We start from the raw sequence: 23746 nt of genomic DNA on the forward strand, positions 1-23746 counted from the left end.
AGCAGAGTATGAGTGGCTTGACCTTTCCTCTGCTCCACCTCCTCCAAGTTCTTTCTTGGGCATAAAGCCCTCCCAAGTGAAGTCTTCCTAACCAGTCCTCACCCCTCCACTCCCAGACTATCACATGCAGTGAATTCCTCCTTCTCTAGGATCTCATAGCCACTGTGATGGCCAACATGGAATGCTAACATTTTCTTTGGTTCTTGAGGACAATGGCAGACAACTCCATAGTCTTTCCATTTTAACATCTAAATCTAACATCTAGAAGCTTACTGAGTGGATATTGATGGTTACTAAAATGTACCATTCAGATAATACACTTAGTTTTCCCAACACTCTAATTCATAAAATGCAAATGCCACCCGACGTTTAACTACACGGCAAAGCTCATGCTTTGCTGCTTTTCCAGCGAACATGCAGATGGGATCAGCATCAATCCCCAGTGCTGCTCTGAATGGTTGTGTCTTTCAATTAATTCTGCTTGATTAATTAAATCAATTCTGCTATTCTTGCTTTTATTACAAGTATAAATATCTGTGCCATGACTATTAATTTTTTTGGGTGTGGATTATTTGTTTCACCCTACAGTGTGCATTTGAGGCTATAATTTTCTAGTAAGTCGATTTGAATGTAAGTGTGCCCTATGATTGCAATGCAAATCACCCATACTTTTAATGCTAAAGCAAATATCTACAAAATGTCCCCCAAATCTCTATGCATAGTGACACTTTCTATTACCACAAAATTCTTTTTTCATCTTAAAATGGGGTCAGTAGGTGAGCCATAGAGTTGTAGCAGTCAGTAAGACTTGAACAGGTTGCTCTTTGGAAGAACTTCTTACTCTGTCCTATACTTATTTGTTATTTGTCTTACATTGTTCATCTCCCCTACAGCACAGTGAGTGCTTGAGGACGGGATGCCCACATTCCTAATTGCGGGTGCACCCACAAACCGTTGGAGGGAAAGCCTGGTGGGAAGGGAGCAGAACTGCAGAGAAAGGAGACAGGAAGGCTCTCGGTGTGATAGCACAGGCTGAATATAGAAGCTGGTTGGTTTGCAAAAGTGTGAGGTTGGGCGTCTCTATCCTTGGCTCTCTGAGATATCTTTTAACAAAGAACCAAAGCATCATGGTCCCCATCCCCACTCATCCACAGCCAGGGCACCTTGGATGGGAGACCTGGAGGCAGAGGACTTGAGAGTCAGGTACCTGGCAGGCATGTGGGCTGGCTTCTCCCCAGTACTTCATTCATCCAGACTCCTTGGGCGGAACACGTATATATACCTGGGTGAGTGAAAAAAGGTGGGAGAAGAGGGAGAAAGGGTTGATTTGTAGCACGTGGAAAATAGATCTGGGTTCTTAATTCTATGGTGGACCACTGCACGTCTTCCAAGTGGTCTCTCTGATGCCATTCTCTTTAAGCCAGTCCTCCCTGCAACCTGGAGGATCTTTCTAAAATGGAAATCTATGCTTTCCCTCTGCTCAGAATCACCAATGGCTCCCCATTGCCCTCAAAAACAAACAGCACACTCTTCAGCAGGGTGCCTGAAGCTCTGCACAATCAGACTCCTGCCCCGGGGCGGGGGGTGCTCCTCCCTCTGCCCCCCCGCCCCCCCAGCCGGCCCTTCCTCCCCCTCAGGCACCAGGTCCCCCAGAGTTCTCTGTGGCACACTTGCCTTCTCTCCTTTCCCCGCTTAATAAACTTTTTAAGAAACCACACTAGTGTCCACCATCTTGTCTGAGTCTTACATTAGCTTTGTGAATTATACCGCTGCTCCCCTCTTGGAAAGTGAGGATTGGAAGCTTAGAGAACTTGGAAGAATTTTCTTAGTACCAGTCTGTGGTGGAGGCAGAGCTGGAGGGCTTTGCCATCTCCCTGAGGGTTCCTTGTCTGCCAGGGCCTTGGGTGTGCATGTGAGGGTACTGGGGTGCCCTGTGGCCTAACCCCTGGGACATCAGCCTGAGGCAGGGAGAGGTGAGGCATGCCCCCTAATGTTTCTCCTCCCAATTCCTCCCACACTTCAGCCAGTGGTCTGGCTGCTGCAGCCCCCGGTCCCACCCTGAGACCCAAATGGTGTGAGGCGGGAACGTGCTGGTTTAGCATGGACGGCTCACCTGTGATATTGTGGAGCATCTTATAGTACGGCTGTTGGCAGGAGTATTGGATCTCAGATTTATATGTGGTAAGGTTGTTCCTGGTGGAGAAGGTGATCAGCCCATGTTTCAGCTCTGCTGGGGCTCCACAGTCTGCAACTGAGAAAAGAGAGTGACACCCCCAATTAACTTTTGCTCTCCTTCTTGGGGCCATATGGTGGGTCCGTCTCACACAGATGTGCAGGTTGTGCACTGCACACACCTGCAGAGAGCAATGCTATAGTCTGTGAGAATGGTACAGGGCCTGTGCATTCTGGATTGTCTGCCTTGGGGTGGTGCTGCTTTTGGGGTCTCTCCCATCCACTGTGGCACTACCGTGTGGCCAACTCACCTGGCCTGGTGTCAACTCCAGGGAAGGGGCAGGACTACTGAGATTTAAGCAGACCCCAGACTTTCCCCCACAGAGCCCTTTCCTTGACTTCCAGTTCTATTACGCAATCCTCTTAGTCTCTCCTGCCCAAGCACGAGGCCTCCAGCTCAGCGGAAAAACTCTGGCTGACACAAACAGAAGAATCTTCAGTTCTTCCTGACCGAACACATGCTGAGTAAGAGCAGTTAATGTGCTCACACTGGTGCTTGGCATACAAAAACCAAATCAAACAGAAAGAAAGCAGCTCCTGCGTGAGTACAGGACCCTACCCTGCTGGCTCTCCATGGGCATCTTGCTTGGTCACAGAAGGCGGGAGGTGAGATCCGGGGTAGACTAAGTTTTCATTATTCACCTGCTTATGTTCTCCAATTGCTGGGGGCTGGATGTTGGGCCTCGCTGTAGGATGCCTGCTCCTCAGAGGTGGTCTTAGGGGCATCGCCAGCACAGAGTCCAGCATGAGTCTGTCAGAAGCCAAGTCACAGGCTGAGGCCCCAATTTGTCAGGGCCTCTTCGGGAGCCTCCTTTAGGGGGTGGTGTTCACTTCTAAGGAAATCTTCATCTTAGGTCTAACAGGCTATGCCAGAGTTGAAGAATCATAGAAGAATCATGGAACTTTTTAGTTGATAAGGAACCCCAAGGCAGACAATCCAGAATATCATTTTAACTTTACAGATGAGCTCAGAGAGGAGACTTGGCTGGCCTAAGGTCACACAGCGAGTTACAATCAGAAAACTAGACCTGACTTTAAACCCAGTGTTCTTTTAAGAAAACCAACCGACAGTTCTTAAGGATCTGTTTTCTACTTAAAATGGCTTAAAATCAATATTAACTGGGTAATGATGGACATTAGCTAATAATCTCCTGGTTATTTCAGAGGACAGTATTCCAAAAAGAAGAATTTCCAGTTTCCCCCTCCCTGGGACACAGAGAGAAGGCAATTTGCCCTTGAGATGCTACCCAGAAATTGTAGTTTTAAATTTAGAACTCTAAATTCATCATTTTGATTGAATGAAGAGTTACCTAATCTAAAACAGAGTTGACTGCAAGGCCCTCCATTGTGGAGGAGAGGGGTGAAGGCTGAGAGTAAAACAGGTGCCTCCTATCCACAAGGAAGGCAAAAGCCAAGAGAACTGGTTAATCTTTGGTCTTGACCTCTAATCCCCTTGGACAAATCGTTCCTATTCATTTTGATCACCCAAAAATGGAGACACTCTACCACACTGTGTGAGTGAGAGTCAGCACTAGGATCACAAGAGGCGATAATAGCTATTATTTAAAGCCATAACACAGTTTTAAATGTATTTTCTTGCTGAGTCTCAAAGCAGATTTTTCTTCCTTTTTTAGGAAATGCCATTGACTGGTGCCTGGATCTTGGTATTACTCTTGTCTCTCCTAACGTTGGCCTAGCAGTTCATTTTGCCTAGAGTATTCTCTGAACCTAATACCTAGTTCCAGGGGGAGGAATTGCAGGGTTGGCCTTGGACACGGCTACCTGGTCAGGCTACTGAGAGCCTGTTACTTGGCCAGCAAGGGTGGGGAGTTATTTCCTGAGTAGAGGGCCTGCTTTCCTATCACTCCAGAGAAGTAACTTTGCTTTCCTATCACTCCAGAGAAGTAACCCTATACCCAGATAGAGGTGAGAAGTAGTATAAAATAGAGGGTCGCTTCAGCTTGGGTATGGTGAGTGGGGGTGGTATGCTTCTACTCCCAAGTCTACTGTGGCAGGTGAACGGCCATGTCTCTCTGGGACCTGGGGACGACTTCCCTTTCCGAGGGGCCTTGAGCCCTGGCACAATCAAAGATGCTACACCCAGAGGCCGCTTCCTCAGCTGGTCTCGCTTCTTTGCTTTAGGAAGGGTCTCACCCTTTCCCTAACGTTCCCTCTGGCCAATTCCACACCTTGGAATCAAAATGTCCTTTATGTTTCCATTCCTTTGGCCTCCCTTTCTCCCCCTTCTCTGGGATGGGATACACCACCCCACATTCTGTCTCTGCTGTCATCTCTGGCTGACGTTTATTTTCCTTCAGACACATCTTTCTTGACCCGCCATCCTGAGTGTGCTCTGCCACAATCCGGGGCTTCCTGGAGAAGGACACACCATGGGCTCCCCCCGGCCCTCCGGCCTCAGGGACGGCCCCCTACCCCAGCGCCTCTTGGTCCCCGCCCTCGATGCACCTGAGCTCCAGCATCACAGAGCCCTCACTGTGCCGCTTCCTCACCTGCTTCCCCCACACCGGAACCCCTGGGGTCCATGCTCTGGCCACCCTGAGGCCTTGATCAAACACTGCTTCTTCTTGAGAGTCTTTTTGCAGTCTTCTAATTGCATAGGACTGCCTCCTCCTTTCTCCTTACAGAGGCCTCTATTCATATTCATCTCTCTGACACATTTATCTTATGTTGCCCGGTATTGCCATTATTGGGGTCCATATCAAATCTTCTGCCTAAATTAGGATTCCCTCTATCTCACTGAGTACAATATCTGTCACACTTTGGGGACATAACCATACTGATTGAACTGATGCTCATCTTTACTGCTCACCTCCTCTCTGCTCTCAGGGGCACCCCTGCCCTAGGCTAGCACCACAATCTATGCACCTGCCATAATCCACCCTTGCAGGGTTCTGCCTGCATCAAGAGCCCATGTAATCACCACACAGACTGAGTAGTCACAGTGTAATGCACGGCTTCTCTGATATGTCTATTCCGGTTTTGTTCAGGCTGAAGCAGAGGTTCCCACCGCCACTACAGAGCCCTTTATCGTGGGACCCAGTGATGTCCCACTGCACCAAAGCTGAGGACTGCTGCTTTTGAGGGTGAGACCTCTTTTGAAACCTTTAATCAGCGAGTTTTCAGAAATGCAAGATTGTAAGCCCCGGCCCAGAGGAAAGAACCTCTGATAATGCACTTTCAGCCCCGGGTTAGGTGCAGGTGGAATAGAAACTTTCATGGATGAGACTATGTCTAGGTTTCCTACAAAACCCATGCTCTATGAGTTATTGTTAGTTTCACCTACTCCTGGTTGTTAGAAAGTAGCCACAGATAAAAATATTAAAGTCATCAAGTCACAGGCCTTCTGGCCCATTTCAGCTTCAAGCGTGGAGTGGATTAGGAACCAGGGCCCACTTTGACCTGGTCAGCCTAGGGGCATGTGGTTGTATATGAAATCTTGGGTCTCTAGGACCAAAGTCATTTGTCCTTTGAGAAGAGTACCGTCCACTTGGAGGTGTTAAAAAAAAAAAAATCCCCCTCGTCCTTTCATTATTTTCCAGCGTACTGATTGAATGATGAGTGAGCCCTCCAGTGGAGAATTGTCCTTTACGCAGCAGTTTCAACTGCTTGACTGTGTTGCCTGGTTCAGCATCCACACTAATCCGCACAGAAAGTGGAAATGGAGTGTTGGCGGGGTGGGGAGGGGTGCAGTAGTTCTGGGACCCCAGGGTCTTGTGAGTGGTCCATTCCTGGACGTCTGTACTCTGTGGGGTCCCGTCATTCACTCTGTCTCTTGCTCTGACCCGAGTTCGTTCTCCTCATCCATTTCGCTTTCTGCCACCAGGGTGAAGTTCAAAGAAGGGTCAGGAGGTGCAGGGAAAGGAAGCAGAGAGAGGAAGAGAGAGAGAGAAAAAGAAGAGAAAGAGAAAAATTAGCAAGCAAAGCAGGAAATACAGAAATCGCTCCACTAGACTGATGAAGAATGCAGTTGAGGTACAGCCGATGTGGGTGACAGTTTGGGATTGTGGAATTTGTACCATTCTGAGAATTTGCACAGTCACAAGTCCTGGCTCATGAGGATTACAGCATTCTGCCCCTGGAGCAAGCTTTGTATTCATCTGGTCCAAACCTTCATTTGGCACACGGCATGCAGGGTGGAGCAGGACTTGTCTTGGGTCACCGTGGCAAGGTGGAGGCAGGGTCGGGACAACAACCCATAATTTCCACTTCCTGTTCCAGTGCAAGTGACTTCACCACACATGCACACTTCCTGTCTGTTCCCCCACCTCTTTCCCACAATCCCCAGGGACTTAAAATTTCTCAGTCTTGCTCATCTCTGCACCTCCCTTAGGACCCAGCCCATGCCTGGGGCAGAGAGATGCTTAGTAAGAACCTGCTCAGTGAATGAGCAGAGCCACCAGGAATGTCTGAATGGGGATTCTAATAATCGTAATCTGGGCTATCCTGGAAGAACTAGGTCATATTCAGGAGAAAAAAAAAAACCCTCTTTTCTTTAGTACAAAATGACAGGCATTCTTTTGTATACTAACATAAGTTGCATAAAATGGTACCATCAAATACGGTAGTGTGTTACTCTTATCAGCTCTTCTGTTACAATAAAAAAAGTGTGCATGCTTTATTAGAGGGAAAATTATTATTAAAGTTTTCTACCTTCCAAAAGCATGAATGAGAGAAACCAAACCACTGCCTAATGGGGGGTGGGTGGAGAAAGGAGCTTTTATTGGGCTTTCACTTATTCCTGGTTGGTCCACAGGTATGATATGTACAGTAACTCAATTGTTCCTTCGAAGAATCAAGAATGCAGGAAACTGAGGCCAAAAGTCTGAGTACATTGCTTGGGAACATTCACCTGGTTGAGTCTGGATTTGATCTAGAACTTCCTGACTTTAAAAATATCCTGTCCTCCACACACCGCATTCTCTTTTCCTTCCTCCTTCAGAATGCCCCCTTGCTTTGCCCTGCACAGTGCTTTTCTTCCCACAGAACTTAGTCACAGCACTACACGTGAGCAGCGTGTCGGACGAGGTGGTGGATGTGTCTCCTAGCATTTGAGTTCCTCAGTCTCTGGACCTTGTCATTTCTATCTGAATTCCCTATAGGCATCCAGTAAATGTTTGTTGAAGCCATAAGATGCCCCCCTTTCCCACACTGTGCTCTGACTCCAGCCACATCATCATGTTAAAAAAGAAAAATTAAAAAGCAAGAATATTCTCCAAAACTCTGCCTGGGATTTGCCTAAAGACAGTTCACCCTGACATTGTCCCCCTGGGGCTGTGGGAGTGAATCTGTCTGCTTATGGAATTTGAGCCTTTTAGAAGAAGGGACAAGGACACCACTCCACAGTTTATATGTAGTCATGGGGCCGGGCGGGACCAACCCTAACTCTTGACTTCTCACCTCTCCATCCTAAAGCCAATCCCCCCCTTTCCCCTTCTCTTCCTTCCCTTGCCGTCACCACACCTCCCTTCGTCACTGCTGCCATAATGAATTTCCTAAAACTGTGGTCTTTACAAGTCTCGAACCAGAACTACCTGGATAAGGGAACAGGGTGGTGGCTAGTAATCTATATTTTTACAACGCTCACTAAGTGATTTATATGGACTACATTATTGGAGAGACACCTCAATATATCCTAGAGTATTAAAGCTAGTTCAACTTTTTATTTTCCATTTGAGGTGAAGGATCTTGTCCATGGTCGCAGGGTGGGTTAGGAGCAGAGCCAATGCAAGAACTCTGGGTCTCAAGAGCCCATGCAGAGCTGTGTCCCCTGCTTTACACATACCCACTGCACTGACCTCACAGCCTTTCCTGACAGGCCTTAAATCATGAGCTGTTCCAGAAACCTTAGTGGGTATGGCTGATGGCCACATGGAGACTGGCAAGGTCACTGAGCTCTGGCCACTGGTGCTGAAATAGTTTCCTGAATTAGCAATTGCCAGAGCTACTTTCAAACCTGGGGACAAGCTACTTATTCCTTTAGCAAGTGTGGCAACCTGTCTGTAGACAGAGGTGAATTAGCATTTACGAAGTAAACTGGGACCAACAAGAAGTTTCTTTTGGAAACTTGATGTCTTATTGCTCAAAGAAACACTAATAGCCTTTTGGTCCAGCCCTCATGTGTTTACTGAATTCCTGCCGCCACCCCTCTTTGAGCACACCTGTCAGGTTTTCACCCTTGTGTGGTCTCTGGTTGGAACCCACCAGTGCTAGGGAGCTCATTATCCTTATCATAGACCAATTTTGTTTTCTTACTTTTACAGGTGGGAATCCTGTTACTCCACGTCCCATCCTTCAGACACTCGATCTGGAATGTATCCATCTCCACATTATCCTAGGAAGAAACATGAAGAAGATATGGCAAGAAGGAGGAGGGGTGGGCTCGGTGGTTGTTTCCCAGTATAACCAGCTCAAATTCCAAACCCAGTTGTCCTTGACTGAGATTTTCCAACCATGGGCCTCCAAGGTCAAGCTTGATGATAAGGAAAAGGGAGATGCTGAATTCATAGTCCCCTTTCCTACTCTGGAGAGGGGCAAGGACTGTGTGGAAGAAAGGGCTTGGACAACTGTCTGGGAGGGGAACCTTTTACCCCTGACTCCCGTTCTAGAGTAGTGCCTCTCAAATATGAGTAGGCATCAGTATCTTTTGCAGACTGCTGGGCCCCACCCCCAGAGTTTCTGATTCAGTGGGTCTGGCTTGGAGAGCATGGTTTGCATTTCTAATAAGTGATGTGATGCTGTGGTGGGGACCCCACGTGGAAGCCCATTCCTTGAGAGCCTTCCTCTAGTTTGGCTCACACTGGACTCACCTGGGTAACATAACAGAAAAAACAATCACTGGCCCCGCCCCAGAGATTCTGCTTTAATTCATCTCAAGTGTGGGGCCTGGGAGGTGATTTTGTATTATTTTTAAATTAGACAGGTGATTCCTAGGAGAGTGAGCAATGTCTGTCTGCCACCTCTAAAATCTCCACTTCCTGTCCCAGTTTCCCCCAGTAAGCCTGATAGATGAACTTTGTTAAGGTTGTTTGTCCTTTGTCCTTTGTTTTTGAAATTCAAATCAGCCCAAGACTTCTGTGCCATTTCCAGATGTGAAAATCTGGGATGCACGCTTTGGATTTTCAGAGGACTGAATTTCCGGAACACGTTGGAGGTTTATGGGGAAGTTAGCGAATACTGTGGTGGGATCATGACAAGTTCTGGAAGCCCATCTGCCTCGGGAGGCACTGGAGCATTTCTCTGGCCTGGTGGCTCTTCCTCCCCCAGCAGCACCCTGTACCTTCAGCACTTTGTAGCCTGCGTCACAGCTGATGAGCACCTGGTCTTTGAAGGAATACGTGGTTTGCAGGGGCTCGATTTTCCCGTGGACAGGAGGCTCTGGCTCCGGGCACTCGTTCCCTGATGGGAGCAATGAAAGGATGGTGGGCAAGAAAACAAGGAGAAGTCTGCAGCAGGTGGCCAGCCCCCGCAGTGCAAGGTGTGGTGCAGGGGAAACCCACAGAACTGGGTGTTGGGGGCCTGCACCTTCTAGGCCGTGAAGACTTATTCTGGAACGTTGAGCAGGAGACTTTCCAACTTGGACCTCTAGTTCCTCATCTGTAAAATGAGGTGGTTGGTCAAATGATTTCATCACGACCATGCATTAAATGTCATTGAGTGCAACCCTTGTCTGAGGCTGCCTTCACAACATCTTCCATAGTAGACATCAAACACCTATTTGCATTCCTATAGGGACAGGGAGCTCAATACCTCCCAAACCTATACCTTTCTTACTGGACTCCTCAGGAACGGTGTTTTCCTATTCAACCAAAATCTATATCCTTGTAATTTGCTCTCATGGGGCAGAGCTTGTCTTCTTGGGCTGCTCAGGATGACTCTAATCGCTCTTTCTCCCCAAGACCATTATTCCAAGTGTTAGAGAGATTGTGACCATATGCCTCTGAGCTCTCCCTTCCAAAGGCTACGTTGGACAGGATTCCCAGGCTGAGTCGATCCCTGACATTTTTTCCTGGACAAACTCTCTGTTAACAGTCTCTTCATTCCCTTCCCTAGAACTTGACACCAATGTGATAATGCAGGGAAGGCCAGGATACCAGACCAGGATCTATGAGCTGGATTAGCCACTCCCAGCACCCTCTTCTTCTGAGGCTTACTGCAGACTCCTGGGGCAAATGACTCTATCAGCGTTTGGGGCAGGACTGGCTGCCTTGGGGTACTGGGGAATGAGGCCTGTGAATGCTGCCAGTCCGGGGCTACAGGAGTCAAACCGCCATGATGAAATATTATGAGCTACAGGCCCTCACTCAAATTCTTGCCCGAGGCTTGGAGAAGGCTCAGTTGGGAGGGTTCTCTCTAGGCCCAATGAATCAGAGTGAGAGTAGAATTCAGGAAATAAGGTGGGTTGGTTTGCTTGTTTGTTGTTTTTTAAATCTCCTTATGTGATTCAGAAGTGTAGTAAGTTTGAAAACTATGTCTAGTCTAAACCCACCATTATTGCTGTCCTTGCCCCCTTTTATGGATGGGAAACTGAGTCAGGAGAGAGAATGTACCTGGTTCCACCTCCTCTGTAGCAGAGCTGGGGGGTCGTGCCACATCCCCAGAGGAGTCCCAGGCCTGCACCCCTCATCCCTCAGCTATTGCCCCACAAGGGCTGAGCACAGTGACCAAGCATGACCCACGGAGAGAGGCCGTGTTACCTGTCGCCCTGTATGAGAGCCTCCAGCCCCGGTTCTCCCCTGAGTTGTCGCTGCGGAATAGGATCTGGACGCTGTGGCTCTGGGTATTGATGGGTTCTGGTGCTCTCTCTCCACAGAAGGGCCCCAAAACTTTTGGACCAGCTTTAATCTGTGAGGGGCAAGGTAGAGAAAAAGGGTCACATCTGAGCAGTGGTGGCAGCTGCTGGGACCATCTCTATACTGTACCCTGGTTTTCTGGAAGTCTCCATGTGAACCCATAGTATTCACTCATATTTTTAGTGGGCATTACCATTCACCAAACAGTTCCATTGCCACTCTCTCATTTAGAGATTACAATAGTCTTGGAAGTGGATGAGGCAGGCTAATAACCCTCTGCTCAAAGATGAATATTCTATGACTCAGAAAGGGACAGAGCCCTGTCCAGGTGCATAGGATAGAAAAGGTCTTGCTCTCAAAGAACCTGCAGTCTAGTCGAGGATGGCAAGGATGGGGGGGGGTGGTGGGACTGACAATAAATAATAAGCAAAATAATTACATGCTGTGGCAAGAATTATAAAAATAAACAGGACGGTATATACATATAAATATATGCTATATATTTGTAATTTATGTAATAAAATCTAAGTAACCTATCTAACTCATTATTTATATAATAGATTACACTTTATTTATTTTTTAATAAAACTTTAAATAGGTGGTCACGAATGGCTTCTTTGAGGAGGTGACATTGGAACTGAGACATAAGGAGGAGGGGAGAATACTTTCCAGGGAGAGAAAACAGCATATGTAAAGGTCAAGGTCAAAGGTGGGAAAGGGCTCAGCAAGTATTAAGAACACAAAGGAAGCCAGAGTGGCTGAAACAGAGGGCGTACCATAGCATGAGGTAGGAAAGACAGGCAAGCGCCACATTGTGTTGAGGAATTACATTTACTTCCAAGAGCAATCCTGAATTAATACGGCTTTTATAAAGATCAGCCTCGATGCCATGGAGAGCAGACTATGTAGGGCAAGGGTGGAAGCAAGAAAACCAGTTGGAAGCTTTGCAGCGGAGACAATGGGGTTTAGCCTAGGATGGAGTCAGTGAGGAATGGAGGGAAGGAAGTAGGCACTATTAGCTGATCTGGATTTCCTGACTCTCAGGCCCAGGTCCTCTAACTCTTTTTCTTTCCATCTCCAAGGACCAGGACTCCTGAACCTCACCTGGTGACTTCTACAATCCTGGATGATATCTCCATCTTATCACCCTTATTGTGGATGGGGGAAAAAGTGAAGCCCCATGAGGTTAAACGCCTGGAGAAGGCTCACAGCAATGCTCCTGGGATACTGCGTATGGTAGGCAGAATTCTAAGATGGTCCCTGTGACCTTCACCTTCCCTGTGACCATCACTTCATGATGATGTCAATTAACATGGCAAAAGGGATTTTACAGGTGGCCAAGGAGCTAGTGTCAATCAGGGAAGATCCCCTAGGCTGGATCTGATTAAGTGGTGATGCTATTTTAAGTAAATAGATGCTATTTTGGGAAGCAAGCAGCTTGGTCCCCTATCCCGGGAGAAGGTAGAGGGCCAAGAATATCAATTTTCCCAATTCAGCCAAGATTTCCCAGCATCCATTGTAGGCTTACCTTGATGTAGTCATAGGGACAGGACACCTCGGGATGATCCTCAATGTCGAAAATGTCCTCGAACTGCAGACTGACCATGAAACCCTCCTCTAGCTCTATCGTGTAGAAGCATTCTGAGCTCTTAGGATAAGGGTTGGGGAAGTCCGGGCTGGTGATCACGCCAGTCCTCTGGGTAAAGAGGTTGTCACTGCATTCCACTGTGGGAAACATACCAGAGCAAAGTGGCACATCAGAACCATGGCCACAGCAACCCCTCCCTTATCTGTTACTGTACAATTTTTCCCACTGGTCCTGAGAGGCAATCAGGGAAGGCATCACTATCCCCATTTTACGGATGGGTAGACTGAAGTTCAGGGAGAAGTAATTTATCCAAGATCACACACCTAGTAATTTTCAGAGTCAAGACCCAAAGGCTGTAAGTGTGATAAGCCTTCTTATCAGATTCTCTGGTATTGGTGAGGGGGCAGGAGAGGTCTGAGATGGAAAGGTTTTGAGATGGAGTGGTAGGGAGAGACATCTGGACCTCCTATGTCTTGTTCTCCCCTCAGCCCAGGACTCCATTGTCTGTTCAAAGTCTTCCTGATCCCTCATCCAACACAGGACCCTCACACATACCCTCACTCTCTGGCCCCTGGACTTGCTGTTTCTCCTCTTGCTGCTGACAACTACCTGATATTATGCAATATATTTGCCGGTGGATTTTCTTGCCCCCACTAGATTGTATGTTCCCTGAGTTCAGGGATTCTGCTTTGTTCCCCACTGTAGCTGCAACAAGGACCCAGTGTCCTGGGATCCTGGCCATGGCTTAGCCCTGCAAAGACCCTTTATTGGGCACAAAACCTTTCTCTTTGGGCTGACCCATCCTAGATCTGGGATATCAATCCTTTCTAAGCCCCTGTTATTGTGCTCATTTGCAAGTGACAAAATTGGCTCAGAGAGGGGGCAGGGCTAACGTGAAGTCCTATAGCTGTGAGTTTCAGAGCATGGTTAGGAGAGGGCTTTTGAATCCTCATCTGTTTTCATTTCCTACCTCAAGCACTCTCTGGGGGGTGACATTGCCCCCATGGGGGCTAAAATTGTTTGGAGAGGTTACTCTTCTTATGCATAATACACAGATGGACAGAGTACATAAACTCATTTATAGTATTATCTGTGGTATTAAAATTTCACAGATAGGGGAAATTAGGAAGATAATGTTTAAAAAGGCTCCTGGAGGCAGAGGAGAAACTGAAAACAAAGATTGAGAAGCTCTGCTCATTCTTAGCCCCCACTGTACTTAACATGTAGTAGATACTCAGTAAACACCTACTGAATGAAAACCATGGAAAATATAGCCCTCTTGAAGAAAACTTCTGTATATGCCTGCTTTATAATGATGAGTCACATGAGGGTTTTATTCAGAAGCAAGGGAAGTATTTGAAGGAGGAAGGAAAGGAAGCCTTGTTTCCAGCCTTGCTCTCCTCCAATGATCCCCTAGTCGGCTTCCAAGTGACCCTCCTAAAACGCAGATCCTTACCCTGTAGTCATCCATACTAATTTGCTGTCAATGCCCCAAATATGCCAAGTTCTATCAGGCCTCTAAATGTTTGCAGAAGCTGTCCTCTCTGCCTGGAGCACCCTCCTTTTCCTTCTTCTTCCATCTCTGCCAAGGGCCACTATCTCTGGGACATGTCTGCTCGCCACGCCGTGTAGACTCAGATCAGATTGTGCTGAGCCCACACTTCTTTTACAGCACTGACTACATTTCACCATTTACTTCTGTGGCGCTTACCCCACTAGCCAGGGAAGCTCTCATGGAAAGTGGCTGAAGCCTTCCATTTCTCCATTTCTCCATCCCTGCCCTGCCTGGACACAACAGCTGGGTGGGCACGTTGACTAGACATGAAAATGAAGAGAGATAGAAGGAATGGGGCATTTTCTTGCTGTCCCTCTTTGCGTCTCTCCTCCTACATCTTTCCTTTGGACTGAGGTTCTTTCGATCACAGAGGAACTTGGGAGACCATGGGAACGAAGAGGAAAAGGAACTGCTGGGTGAGATCAAGCTCATGGCTCAGAGAGAGGGGACTGGGAAACCTAGGTTTTCCCATACCTTGGCCAGGCTGGTTACCTACAGTAGGAGAGCAGAAATCCCTGCTGCTGAGGAAGAAAGATGGCCTAGAGGCTAGGGCTTCTCAAATGTGGTCCTTTGAGAACCTGACCCCAGACTTCCCCGCTGGTGGGCATTTCAGCATCTTCGTCCATGTGGTATCTGAGGCAGAGATCTCTGGCTTCATTTCTAATTGTTCCTACTCCACGTCCGTCCCTCCTCCGAGCCTCCCCTAATCTTACTGAGAAACATGGCACGAAATGGTGCTTTCTAGTGTGATCCGCAGGCCCCACCTCGGCAGGTCCTGTTGTCTGTGTGGAGGAGGTAGCCAAAGCGGCAGGAGCAATAGTAGCCGCCGATGTAGTTATGGCAGTAGTGGTCACAGGACAGCTCCTCGTCCTCCCGCTCGGTGCACTCATCCACATCTGCAGGGCAATCAGTCCATGCGTGAGGATGAAAACAACAGGCAACATCTACAGAGCACGTCGTATGGGCCACTCCCTGTGTTAGCTTCACATAAAGCCCCAAAGTAGCCATTCCTTCCATTTACAAATGAGGAAACTGGAACTCAGAGCAGCAAGGCAACTTACCCAAGACCACAGAAAGCCAGGTTCAAGGCCAGGCAAGCTGACTCTTGGTGGTGCCACTGCCCTCTAACAGTTGTGGTCATAGCAAGCAGGACTCTTACCATCCACATTCCACAGATGATGAAACAGAGACTTGGGGCCTTTAAAGAGCTTACTCCGAGTCACAGAGATGGTAAATGGTGGAGTCAGCATTCATACCCAGGTAGGCTGGCTCCAGAACCCATTCTTTCCTTCTAGTCCATGCTGCCCCTCTCTCTCTACATCCTACTTCCCTGGGCAGTGGAAATGTAAACATTAAAAAGTATGCTCTCAACCCAATTTAAAGATCTGACGGTACACTTTCCCCCAACAGATACAGGAATGGCCAACAAGCACATGAAAAGATGCATGAATCACTAATCACCAGGGAGATATAAATCAAAACCATAATGAGGTACCACTACATAACCCACCGGAATTTTAAATTTTAAAAATTTAAAAATTGACAACATCAAACTCTCATACATTGGTGAAGGAATATAAAATGGTGCAAAAACACTTTGGAAAAGGTCTGGGAATTTCTTATACAACTAAATATACACCTGCCCTATGACCCAACAATTCTGCTCCTGGATAGTTACCCAATAGAAGTGAAATCACGTTCACAAAAAGACTAGTACAAGAAGGCTCATAGAAACTTTTTTAATGAGAGCCAAAAAAATGGATAGAGTGCAGGTGGAAGAATGGGTAAACAGATTGTAGTGTATTCATACAATGGAAAATTACTCTGCCAGGAAAGGAGCAAATTACCAATGCGTTGCAACATGACTGAACCTCAAAAACTTTATGCTAAGGAAAAGAATCCTCACTTCAAATATATTTTGTGTATGTTCATTTATATGAAGTTTAAGAAGAGGCAACACTGATCTATGGTGGAAAAAAATTGGAACAGTTGTCTCTAAGGGAGATAGGAGCAGAGTGTGATTGGGAAGGAATGTAAGGGAGTTTTTCTGGGTCAATGGTAAAGTTCAATATCTTATTAGCCGTTTGGGTCACATAAAAATAAATTTCTCAAAACTCAACAAGTGTGCTTAACTTTATACATTTCATTGAATGTAAATTTTATATTCAAAGAAAGAAAATTGTGGATAGATATTGAACTTCAGCAAAATGATATGCGTGCTGAGTTATTTAGGAAAAAGTGTACTGCTGTCTGCATTTTACTTTGAAATGCATCAAAAAGGATGGATTGATGGATATATAGAGGATAGACAGATGGGAGATATGTGATAGAGAAAATGTAATAAGATATTAATGGCAGAATCTCTATGGTGAGTATATAGGTGTTTATTGTAAAGAAGAGAGCATACAGTACTTTCAGTCTTTAGAGAGAAAGGGAGACCTAGTAGGGATGAGCCACCCACTTCTCCCACTTACCCACGGCCATGTAGTGGGCATCAAAGCCCGTGAATCGCTCCTCATTGGAGAAATCTGACCGGAAAGTGATGGACATGAAGGAGCCAGGGGAGAACACGACTTCCTGGCCGGGGGTCTGCTCTGTGTCTGTAGTCTCCCGGCCACAGAAGGTTGCCAACACCTGCTCTTCTGTTTCTACCTTTGGGGTCAAAGAGAGAGGAAACAAGATGAGCAGCTTCCCAAATTAGCTCCCCTGCTGGTCTCCAGGAGAAAGAGGAAGAGCCTGCCCATGAGCAGACCAGGAAGCCTGGGAAACCCAGAGAAAGGGGATTCGGGATTGTGGTACTTGAGGAACGACACAGTATGGGGTAAGTCTATGTGGCTGTTCAGTCACTGCTTCATTCACTTTTATAGGGTCCATCAGAAGTAGCTTGACATCTGTCATTCCTATCGACAACAAAATGGCTTATTTGTTGAAAATAATTTTAGAATTCAGGAAGAGTTAGATAATCTCACGGATAGATTCCATATGCAATAGGAACTGATCACATTTCCAAAGAAGAGAGACGAACTCCAGGTCATTCATTGAGCATTCAGTGGGTGCCTGCCAGTGAGCAAAGCACGGGAGCTGTGCACGGGGAGGCAGAGTTCAGATGGATGGAAACACAGACAGGCCTATTATACAGTGTGACAAGGGCTTCAACAGGAACACAAGCACTGGGAACGCATGCACTCGGAAGGAGATGAAAGATCCCATCAGAATGGAAACTGCAGGAAAGCGGAGACTTTGTTTTCTTTGCAGATGTGTTTTCAGTATGTGGAGCGGGGACTAGTGCTTAGCAGTTACCCGACAAATGTCTGTTGTCAAGAACTAAAATGCGAGGGCTGTTCTTTTTTTTTTTTTCTTTAAGATTTTATTCATTTATTTGACAGAGAGAGACACAGTGAGAGAGGGAACACAAGCAGGGTAAGTGCGAGAGGGGGAAGCGGGCTTCCCGCTGAGCAGGGAGCCTGACGCAGGGCTCAATCCCAGGACCCTGGGACCATGACCCGAGCCAAAGGCAGACGCTTAACCACTGAGCCACCCAAGCGCCCCGCGAGGGCTGTTCTGAGAACAATGAGAAGTCAGGGAGTCTGTGAGGATTAGAGGAGCGGTACGTTGCAGGATAGGTTGAAATGAGATTATGACTGAGCTTGAATACCATAATAACACTATGTGACTCTTCATTCTGTGAGTAAAGGAGAGACACTGAGAACTTTTGAACAGGGAAATTGTGTAATTAGAACTATATTAAATAGGTGGTCTTCATAATTCAGAAATGACTGGAAGCTTCCCTGAAATGGTTGTGTTTGTATTAAGACTCAGAGGCAAAAATGACCTATTTGCTAAAAGAATTCCCTACTTTGGAAGAGCCAGAGGCCCTGTGTAAATTCAGGGACCCAAGTAGAAATCCTAAACTGGTTGCGTAAGCTGATGTTGTGTGAGTTTGGTTTGGGAAGCACAATATGGTAGCTGGTTGGTATATTTACTTGACTATGGATACTTGGCCTACCTGCCACTCTAACATTTACACTAACTGGGTTCTTTTAAGGTTGTGTTTGTGTTTGTAACCTCTAGATTGACATTTTAGCCAAGATGCATGAGAAAATCCTCTTAGCAAGAATGATTTTGCTGCCTTTCAAAGTCATTAAAGGAAAGTTCTCAAAAGCTCTGCCTATCTCTAGTAGCTTCTAACGCATTCATTGTTTTGTTCATTAGCTTAGTATGTCAGAAGTATCTTGACATTTGACACTTCTGTTTTGAAACTAATGATTTATTTATTTAAGATAAGTGGGAGTTTTAAAGAAAAACAATTTGCCCTGGCAACAAAACACAAGGACAATTAATCACTAACTTTGGGAATTGAAGTGTAAACAGAAGATGAGATCATGGCTTTGCTGTTTATTCCTCTTCTCTGCAGATACTAACCAAACTCACACCAGCCTTATTACTGTAGAATGTACCTATCTGCCCACAGTCACTTCCTCTACCCACCACGGCTGGTTTGTGATTTTGGTTATCTGAGTTTTCCAGATAGCTGAAGTTTACCTGACTATAATTTATTATTGTTATTATTATTATTACTATCATCATCATCATCATCATTATTTGGTGTAATGCTTTTTAAAGTGCTTTATACAAATCCCTGCTTTCTTAGGTGAAACATGCTAACCCTTTTTGGTGATCCCGGGACATTATTATGAAAGTCAACCATCTTGGGGATATTGCGTTGTGTCATGTTACTTGCCCTGCATGGAACATCCCAGACTATAATTCCTTTGTAATTCTTATGCCTCCCCTGTCTTATGTAGTGTTTTATTTTGTGTCTTTTTTTTTTTTATCAGTTTGTTAACTGAAATATGTTGTAAAATAGAAACTAGTTAAGCTGCTCTTATTAGAACTTAATAAAAATAAAACTAAATAGATTTATAGTGAAGGCTTAAGGAAGGCATGAAGGGGAGAGCACTTGGTGACTTCTGTTTGGGAGTAATATAAGGTAGACAGACCTGGCAGTTAGAGGTCCTGAGCCTGTTCCTGACTACCATAAACTGTTATATGGCTGCCTCCTCTCTAGCTCTGTTATCCACTTGGTAGAACAGGGGTTTGAACTAGCTGAGCTATATGTTCTCTTCCAATCTGACATACTAGTGTTCTAACAAATCATCATACCCACACATTCAATAGGCCAACTCAAAGATGGTGAGCAGTTTCAACACACTGATTGCTTTCTATTGAAGAACTTGATGAACTTGAACTTCTTCATGATCTATAACCATGTAATACCAAGTCAGTTACTTAATGAATAATGATGCCTTGAGCATGAATACTTTCAGACTCAGCAGCTTCCTTTCTGTATTTTGGTATCCCCAAAGTCTCTGTAGCATGGGCAATTTCCATGTAGCTACTCTCTGTAGCATGGACACTTTCCATGAAGCTATTGTCTACAGCATGGACACTTTCAAGTGAAACCAACCAGAGATAACTTGGATCAGGGGGAGACCTAATGAAGGTCTGTGATAATAACTCTCTTGTAACTTCCCCCGGACAAAGGACATTTTTATGATGGCAGATAAACAGTCATCACATGCAGAGCCACACTATTTCAGTGAACAGGTAAGCATGTTCTGGCTGAGGCCCATGGGAAAATCTGAGCCATCTCTACCTTTAGGAGCAGGGAAGAGAAGGCCCAGAAAGCCTAGGAATTCAGCCTGCAGCTCAGAATGGAGTCTTGGAATATCAGAGCTGGGAAAGAGGGACCTCTAAAAGTTATTTCAATCCCCCTCCTTCTAGCGGAAACTGAGGTCCAAAGAGGGCCAGTGACTTGCTCAGGAGTAGAGAGATAACCACGACCATTTCCCGATGTCAGTTTTGCTTTGGGAACTCTTGTGACCCTGAAGAAAGGAACCCACCAACCCAGAGAGTACATGACAAGAGACATAGGCACTTTGCCAAACAACTCTTCTGGCTCAAGGGCCTCTTCAAACTTTATCTTGGGTGCATGGGCTGTCTCCCAGAGAGGATGTGGCTCAGTGACAGCTCCTACTATAACGCAAACAGAGGGGTCACTGACCTTGGTTAATATGTGTAGCCTCCGCTATGAATTGTAAAATTCTACAGAAATCATTTGCCTCTGAGTGCAGGCAGAAGATTGAGCCCTGGCTTCTGTTTGGACTGTCCCATTTCTGGGGTCAACATATTAATGATGGAGGGAAGTACCTTATCAAATGAAGACACAAAATTCATAATAGAGAACCATCTGGCTGGGAGTCACAGACTCTTCATTTTTCTATTTCTTATTATGGCAACCGTATCCTTTCAGGCTATTGTTATTTAGGGCGCCAACACATGGATGCATGTCCTCAATTTGTATTCTTTCAACTCAATTCAGAAAGTATTTATATACCAAATTCTGTCTGGACTACAGTGTGGAGGATGCCAAAAATTATTTATTTGTTGCATGAGCTTAAAGAGTAAGTTCCCTGCCTCGGGGAATGTGAAATTTATTAGGAGAGTAATATAGGTGCTCAAATGGGTATGTGTAGGGAATTGTCAGGGCATAGTTATTGCAATGAAAGCTAGGAAGCCCCAGGGGGATCAAAGAAGGCAAAAAAAAAATGACATCGAGCTGAGGGAAATCATAAAACATTTAGGAAGAAGAGAATGTTCTTTGAGCTGAGGCCTGAAAGATAAATAGGACTTAGGGAGATGGAAGTAGTAGGTGGAGGGCAGGGGGTGGCAGGAAGAGCTTTCAGGATGAGGGACTAGTGAAGTCCCAGAGATACTCAGGGTCTCAACTGTCCCTTCCTTCCCACTACCACCTGCCATAGGAAGGGTTCTGTTGAGGTCAGGGAGCCGGGAAGAGAGATCTAAGGAGGAAAAGCCAGAGTCTGTTTTCTATGAATTTTCACCTTAGTATAAACAGCACAAACCTTGGCAAAACTAAGGCAGGGCAGCAGACATGCTGGCCCAATTTCTGTGAGAGCACAGCTGTGGCTCCTTTCCACGTGTCTCTAAAGTCATCTCATTGGAGTTGAACGGATACATTGACAGCTATCCACCAGTCCTTGGAGCAATGATGGAGAAGGTAACTCAGAAGTGATTGCTCTCATTTTATTTTACTTTTTTATTTTATTTTTTTAAAATATTTTATTTGACAGGAAGAGAGTGAGAGACAGAGAGAGAGAGAGAGGGAGCACACAAGCAGGGGGGAGGGGCAGAGGGAGAAGCAGGCTCCCCGCTGAGCAGGGAGCCCAATGCAGGGCTCAGTCCTGGGACTCTGGGATCATGACCTGAGCTGAAGGCAGACGCTTAACTGACTGAGCCACCCAGGCGTCCCTGTTCTCATTTTATAAAGGGAAACCTTGAAGGCCAGATAATTTAAATGAATCAGGCCAGGTCATTATCTACCGAGTGGTGGCTTCAGGCCCATAATTGCAGCATCCCAATTCCCTAACCAGTAACCTTCTGTTCCTTCAAGGCTTGAGGCAAACAAAGGCTGTCCTACAGACCCAGATACCTCAAGGCTTTGCTTGTCAGTGTTCCCAAGCTGTATCTTGGAGCTTCTCTGACATCTTCTCTGGGCCTTTGAAGAGCTTTTCAGAATTAATGTAGTCAGATATTCAGGGAGTGTGCTGGATTGTCCTGCTGTTGATTTAGTTAGTCTGGGAACTACATTCCCTAGAATCTCCTTTCCTGTATAGTTCCGAGGTAGAGTTGGCCAGAGGAGACACTTGTGTGAGTTTAGAACACAATCGTTCTTGCTCTGTGAAGGTTGTTTTGTGATCAGATACAGAGATGGACAGACGTAGATGTGCCCTTTTGTGATCAGATACAGAGATGGGGCAGATGTAAATGTGCCTGATAGGTTCCAACTTGTCCTCACTCTCCTCCACTCTGCATCCAGCACTTCTTTCCAGCTACTGGCTCTGATGACCAGCGGTGGCCTAGACCTACCGCCAGATGCTCCCACAGAGGTGGGAGCTGCTCAGAGCCAACAGCTTCTCACAGACCTCTCCCCAGGGGCCCCCCTTCACAGGCGCACTTTGGCTCCTTAGATGGTCTTGGATTCTCACATTCTCCTGCAGATGCCAACATCTCCACACGTGCCAGGGCTTCAGGAGCTGATTAGTGACTGGTCCTCTAACGCCCCAGCCCCGCCCTTCACTGCCCCAGCACCTCCTCTCGTCATGTGATTTCTGATACCCAAAACAGCCATTACCTCACATTGCTCACAGAGGCGCCGCTTTCCTCACTGAACTATGGCTGATACAGTTACTGGAATCATAAGTCCAGTGCTGTAGTGACAATTAGGACCCATGGCTTGGGTTTTGGGATTGGCAGCACGTCGAGGCTAGAAAAGCAGTGAGCCAGTTGCTACTGGAAGCTTGCAAAGGCGACCTGAGTCGTGTAGTGTGAAACATTTGACACAACTTGCCCATGGCAATGTAGAAGGTAGAAAAAGGTACACAGTAAATTTGTGGCTCTGCTAAGGAGATCTCTAGGCAATGTTGAAAGTGTCAGTATGTGTTCCTAGCTGTATACGGCAAGGTACTGCAGGAAGAAGTAGGTCTTCAGTGTGCAAGCCTTGTGACTTGCTTTGACAAAAGGCATGTGATATGTGGAGATAGGGTGCCGCTTCCAAGGGGCCCGGTAGCTCTTTCAGGCATCAGGGGGCCTTGTACCTCTTTCCCAGGTGGAGTATTGCCTTGGGGCCTCTGTGTGAGGAAGCCCTGCCAGGCCTACCGGAGAAGTGAAGGTCACATAGGGCAGAGATGAATGTCCCAACTGAGGTCTCTAGACCAACCAGCTGACAGCTACCATCAACTGCCAGACAGGTGAGTGAGGCCATCGTGGACCTTCCAGCTTTAGTCAAGCCTCTACAGGAACAGCCTCAGGCAAATCCAGCCAAAGGACCATCCTGCGGAGCCAAGCCCAAACCTCTGACCACAGGATCTGAGCAAATAAAATGGATGTTGTTTTTGCTACTGAGTTTTAGAGTGGCAATAGATACGCTATGGGGTGTAGGAAGCAATTTTCGACAAAGGGTAAGACTGACATTTTTAACTGACACTTGGAGAATTTCAATCTCATGGGTTCTTGAGGCCTTGAGAGTTACTTAGTCTATCTTCTTATCTTTCTACCACACCCTTATAAAAAAATCATGCCACCTTTTCACAATCAATTGCAAAGATGAGATACTCACTAACTTCCAAGATAGATCAGGCCGTTTGAATTATCCTCAACTTAGAAAATTCTCTCTTGGCCCCCTATCTGGGAATATAACTTAGGGGAAGATGTTCTAAGTGTGGGAAAATTTTTTGTGAACAAAGATGTGTATAGCAGTCATGTATAATGGTAGAAAACCAGAAACAACATAAATATCCAATTCTAGGGAGAACAGTTAAATTAGCCTTGACTTAGTAAATATTAGACAGCTATTACTTATCACATTAATGGAAAAATTACAATGATCTGGAAACCTTCTTAGTAGGTTATATTAATCAAAAAAGGAAAAAAAGCCATATATATGGTGAAATCACAACTATGGTGAAGGTATGCTTTGAAAAT

The 23746-nt window shown here is 46.1% G+C and overlaps 1 protein-coding gene across 4 annotated transcripts in view; it reads right to left on the reverse strand.

The window, feature by feature from the left end:
• Positions 1 to 23746, reverse strand: part of MASP1 (MBL associated serine protease 1) — a 64793-nt gene that overhangs the window by 19145 nt on the left and 21902 nt on the right. For 3 of the 4 annotated variants that reach the window (XM_006741641.3, XM_006741640.3, XM_006741642.3), the window contains 8 exons: positions 16660 to 16837; positions 14950 to 15081; positions 12571 to 12767; positions 10947 to 11094; positions 9530 to 9648; positions 8506 to 8584; positions 2114 to 2251; positions 1208 to 1282 (listed from right to left, as the gene is read on the reverse strand). In XM_006741641.3, coding sequence (XP_006741704.2) covers positions 1208 to 1282; positions 2114 to 2251; positions 8506 to 8584; positions 9530 to 9648; positions 10947 to 11094; positions 12571 to 12767; positions 14950 to 15081; positions 16660 to 16837 — 1066 coding nt within the window. Of the gene's footprint in view, positions 1 to 1207; positions 1283 to 2113; positions 2252 to 5325; positions 6067 to 8505; positions 8585 to 9529; positions 9649 to 10946; positions 11095 to 12570; positions 12768 to 14949; positions 15082 to 16659; positions 16838 to 23746 lie in introns of those variants that run through there. The other variant, XM_031037160.2, reaches the window with a different exon arrangement.

The sequence above is a fragment of the Leptonychotes weddellii genome, chromosome 1 (genome assembly GCF_054177405.1).
Source record: "Leptonychotes weddellii isolate Sample4059 chromosome 1, ASM5417740v2, whole genome shotgun sequence".
NCBI classification, from domain to species: Eukaryota; Metazoa; Chordata; class Mammalia; order Carnivora; family Phocidae; genus Leptonychotes; species Leptonychotes weddellii.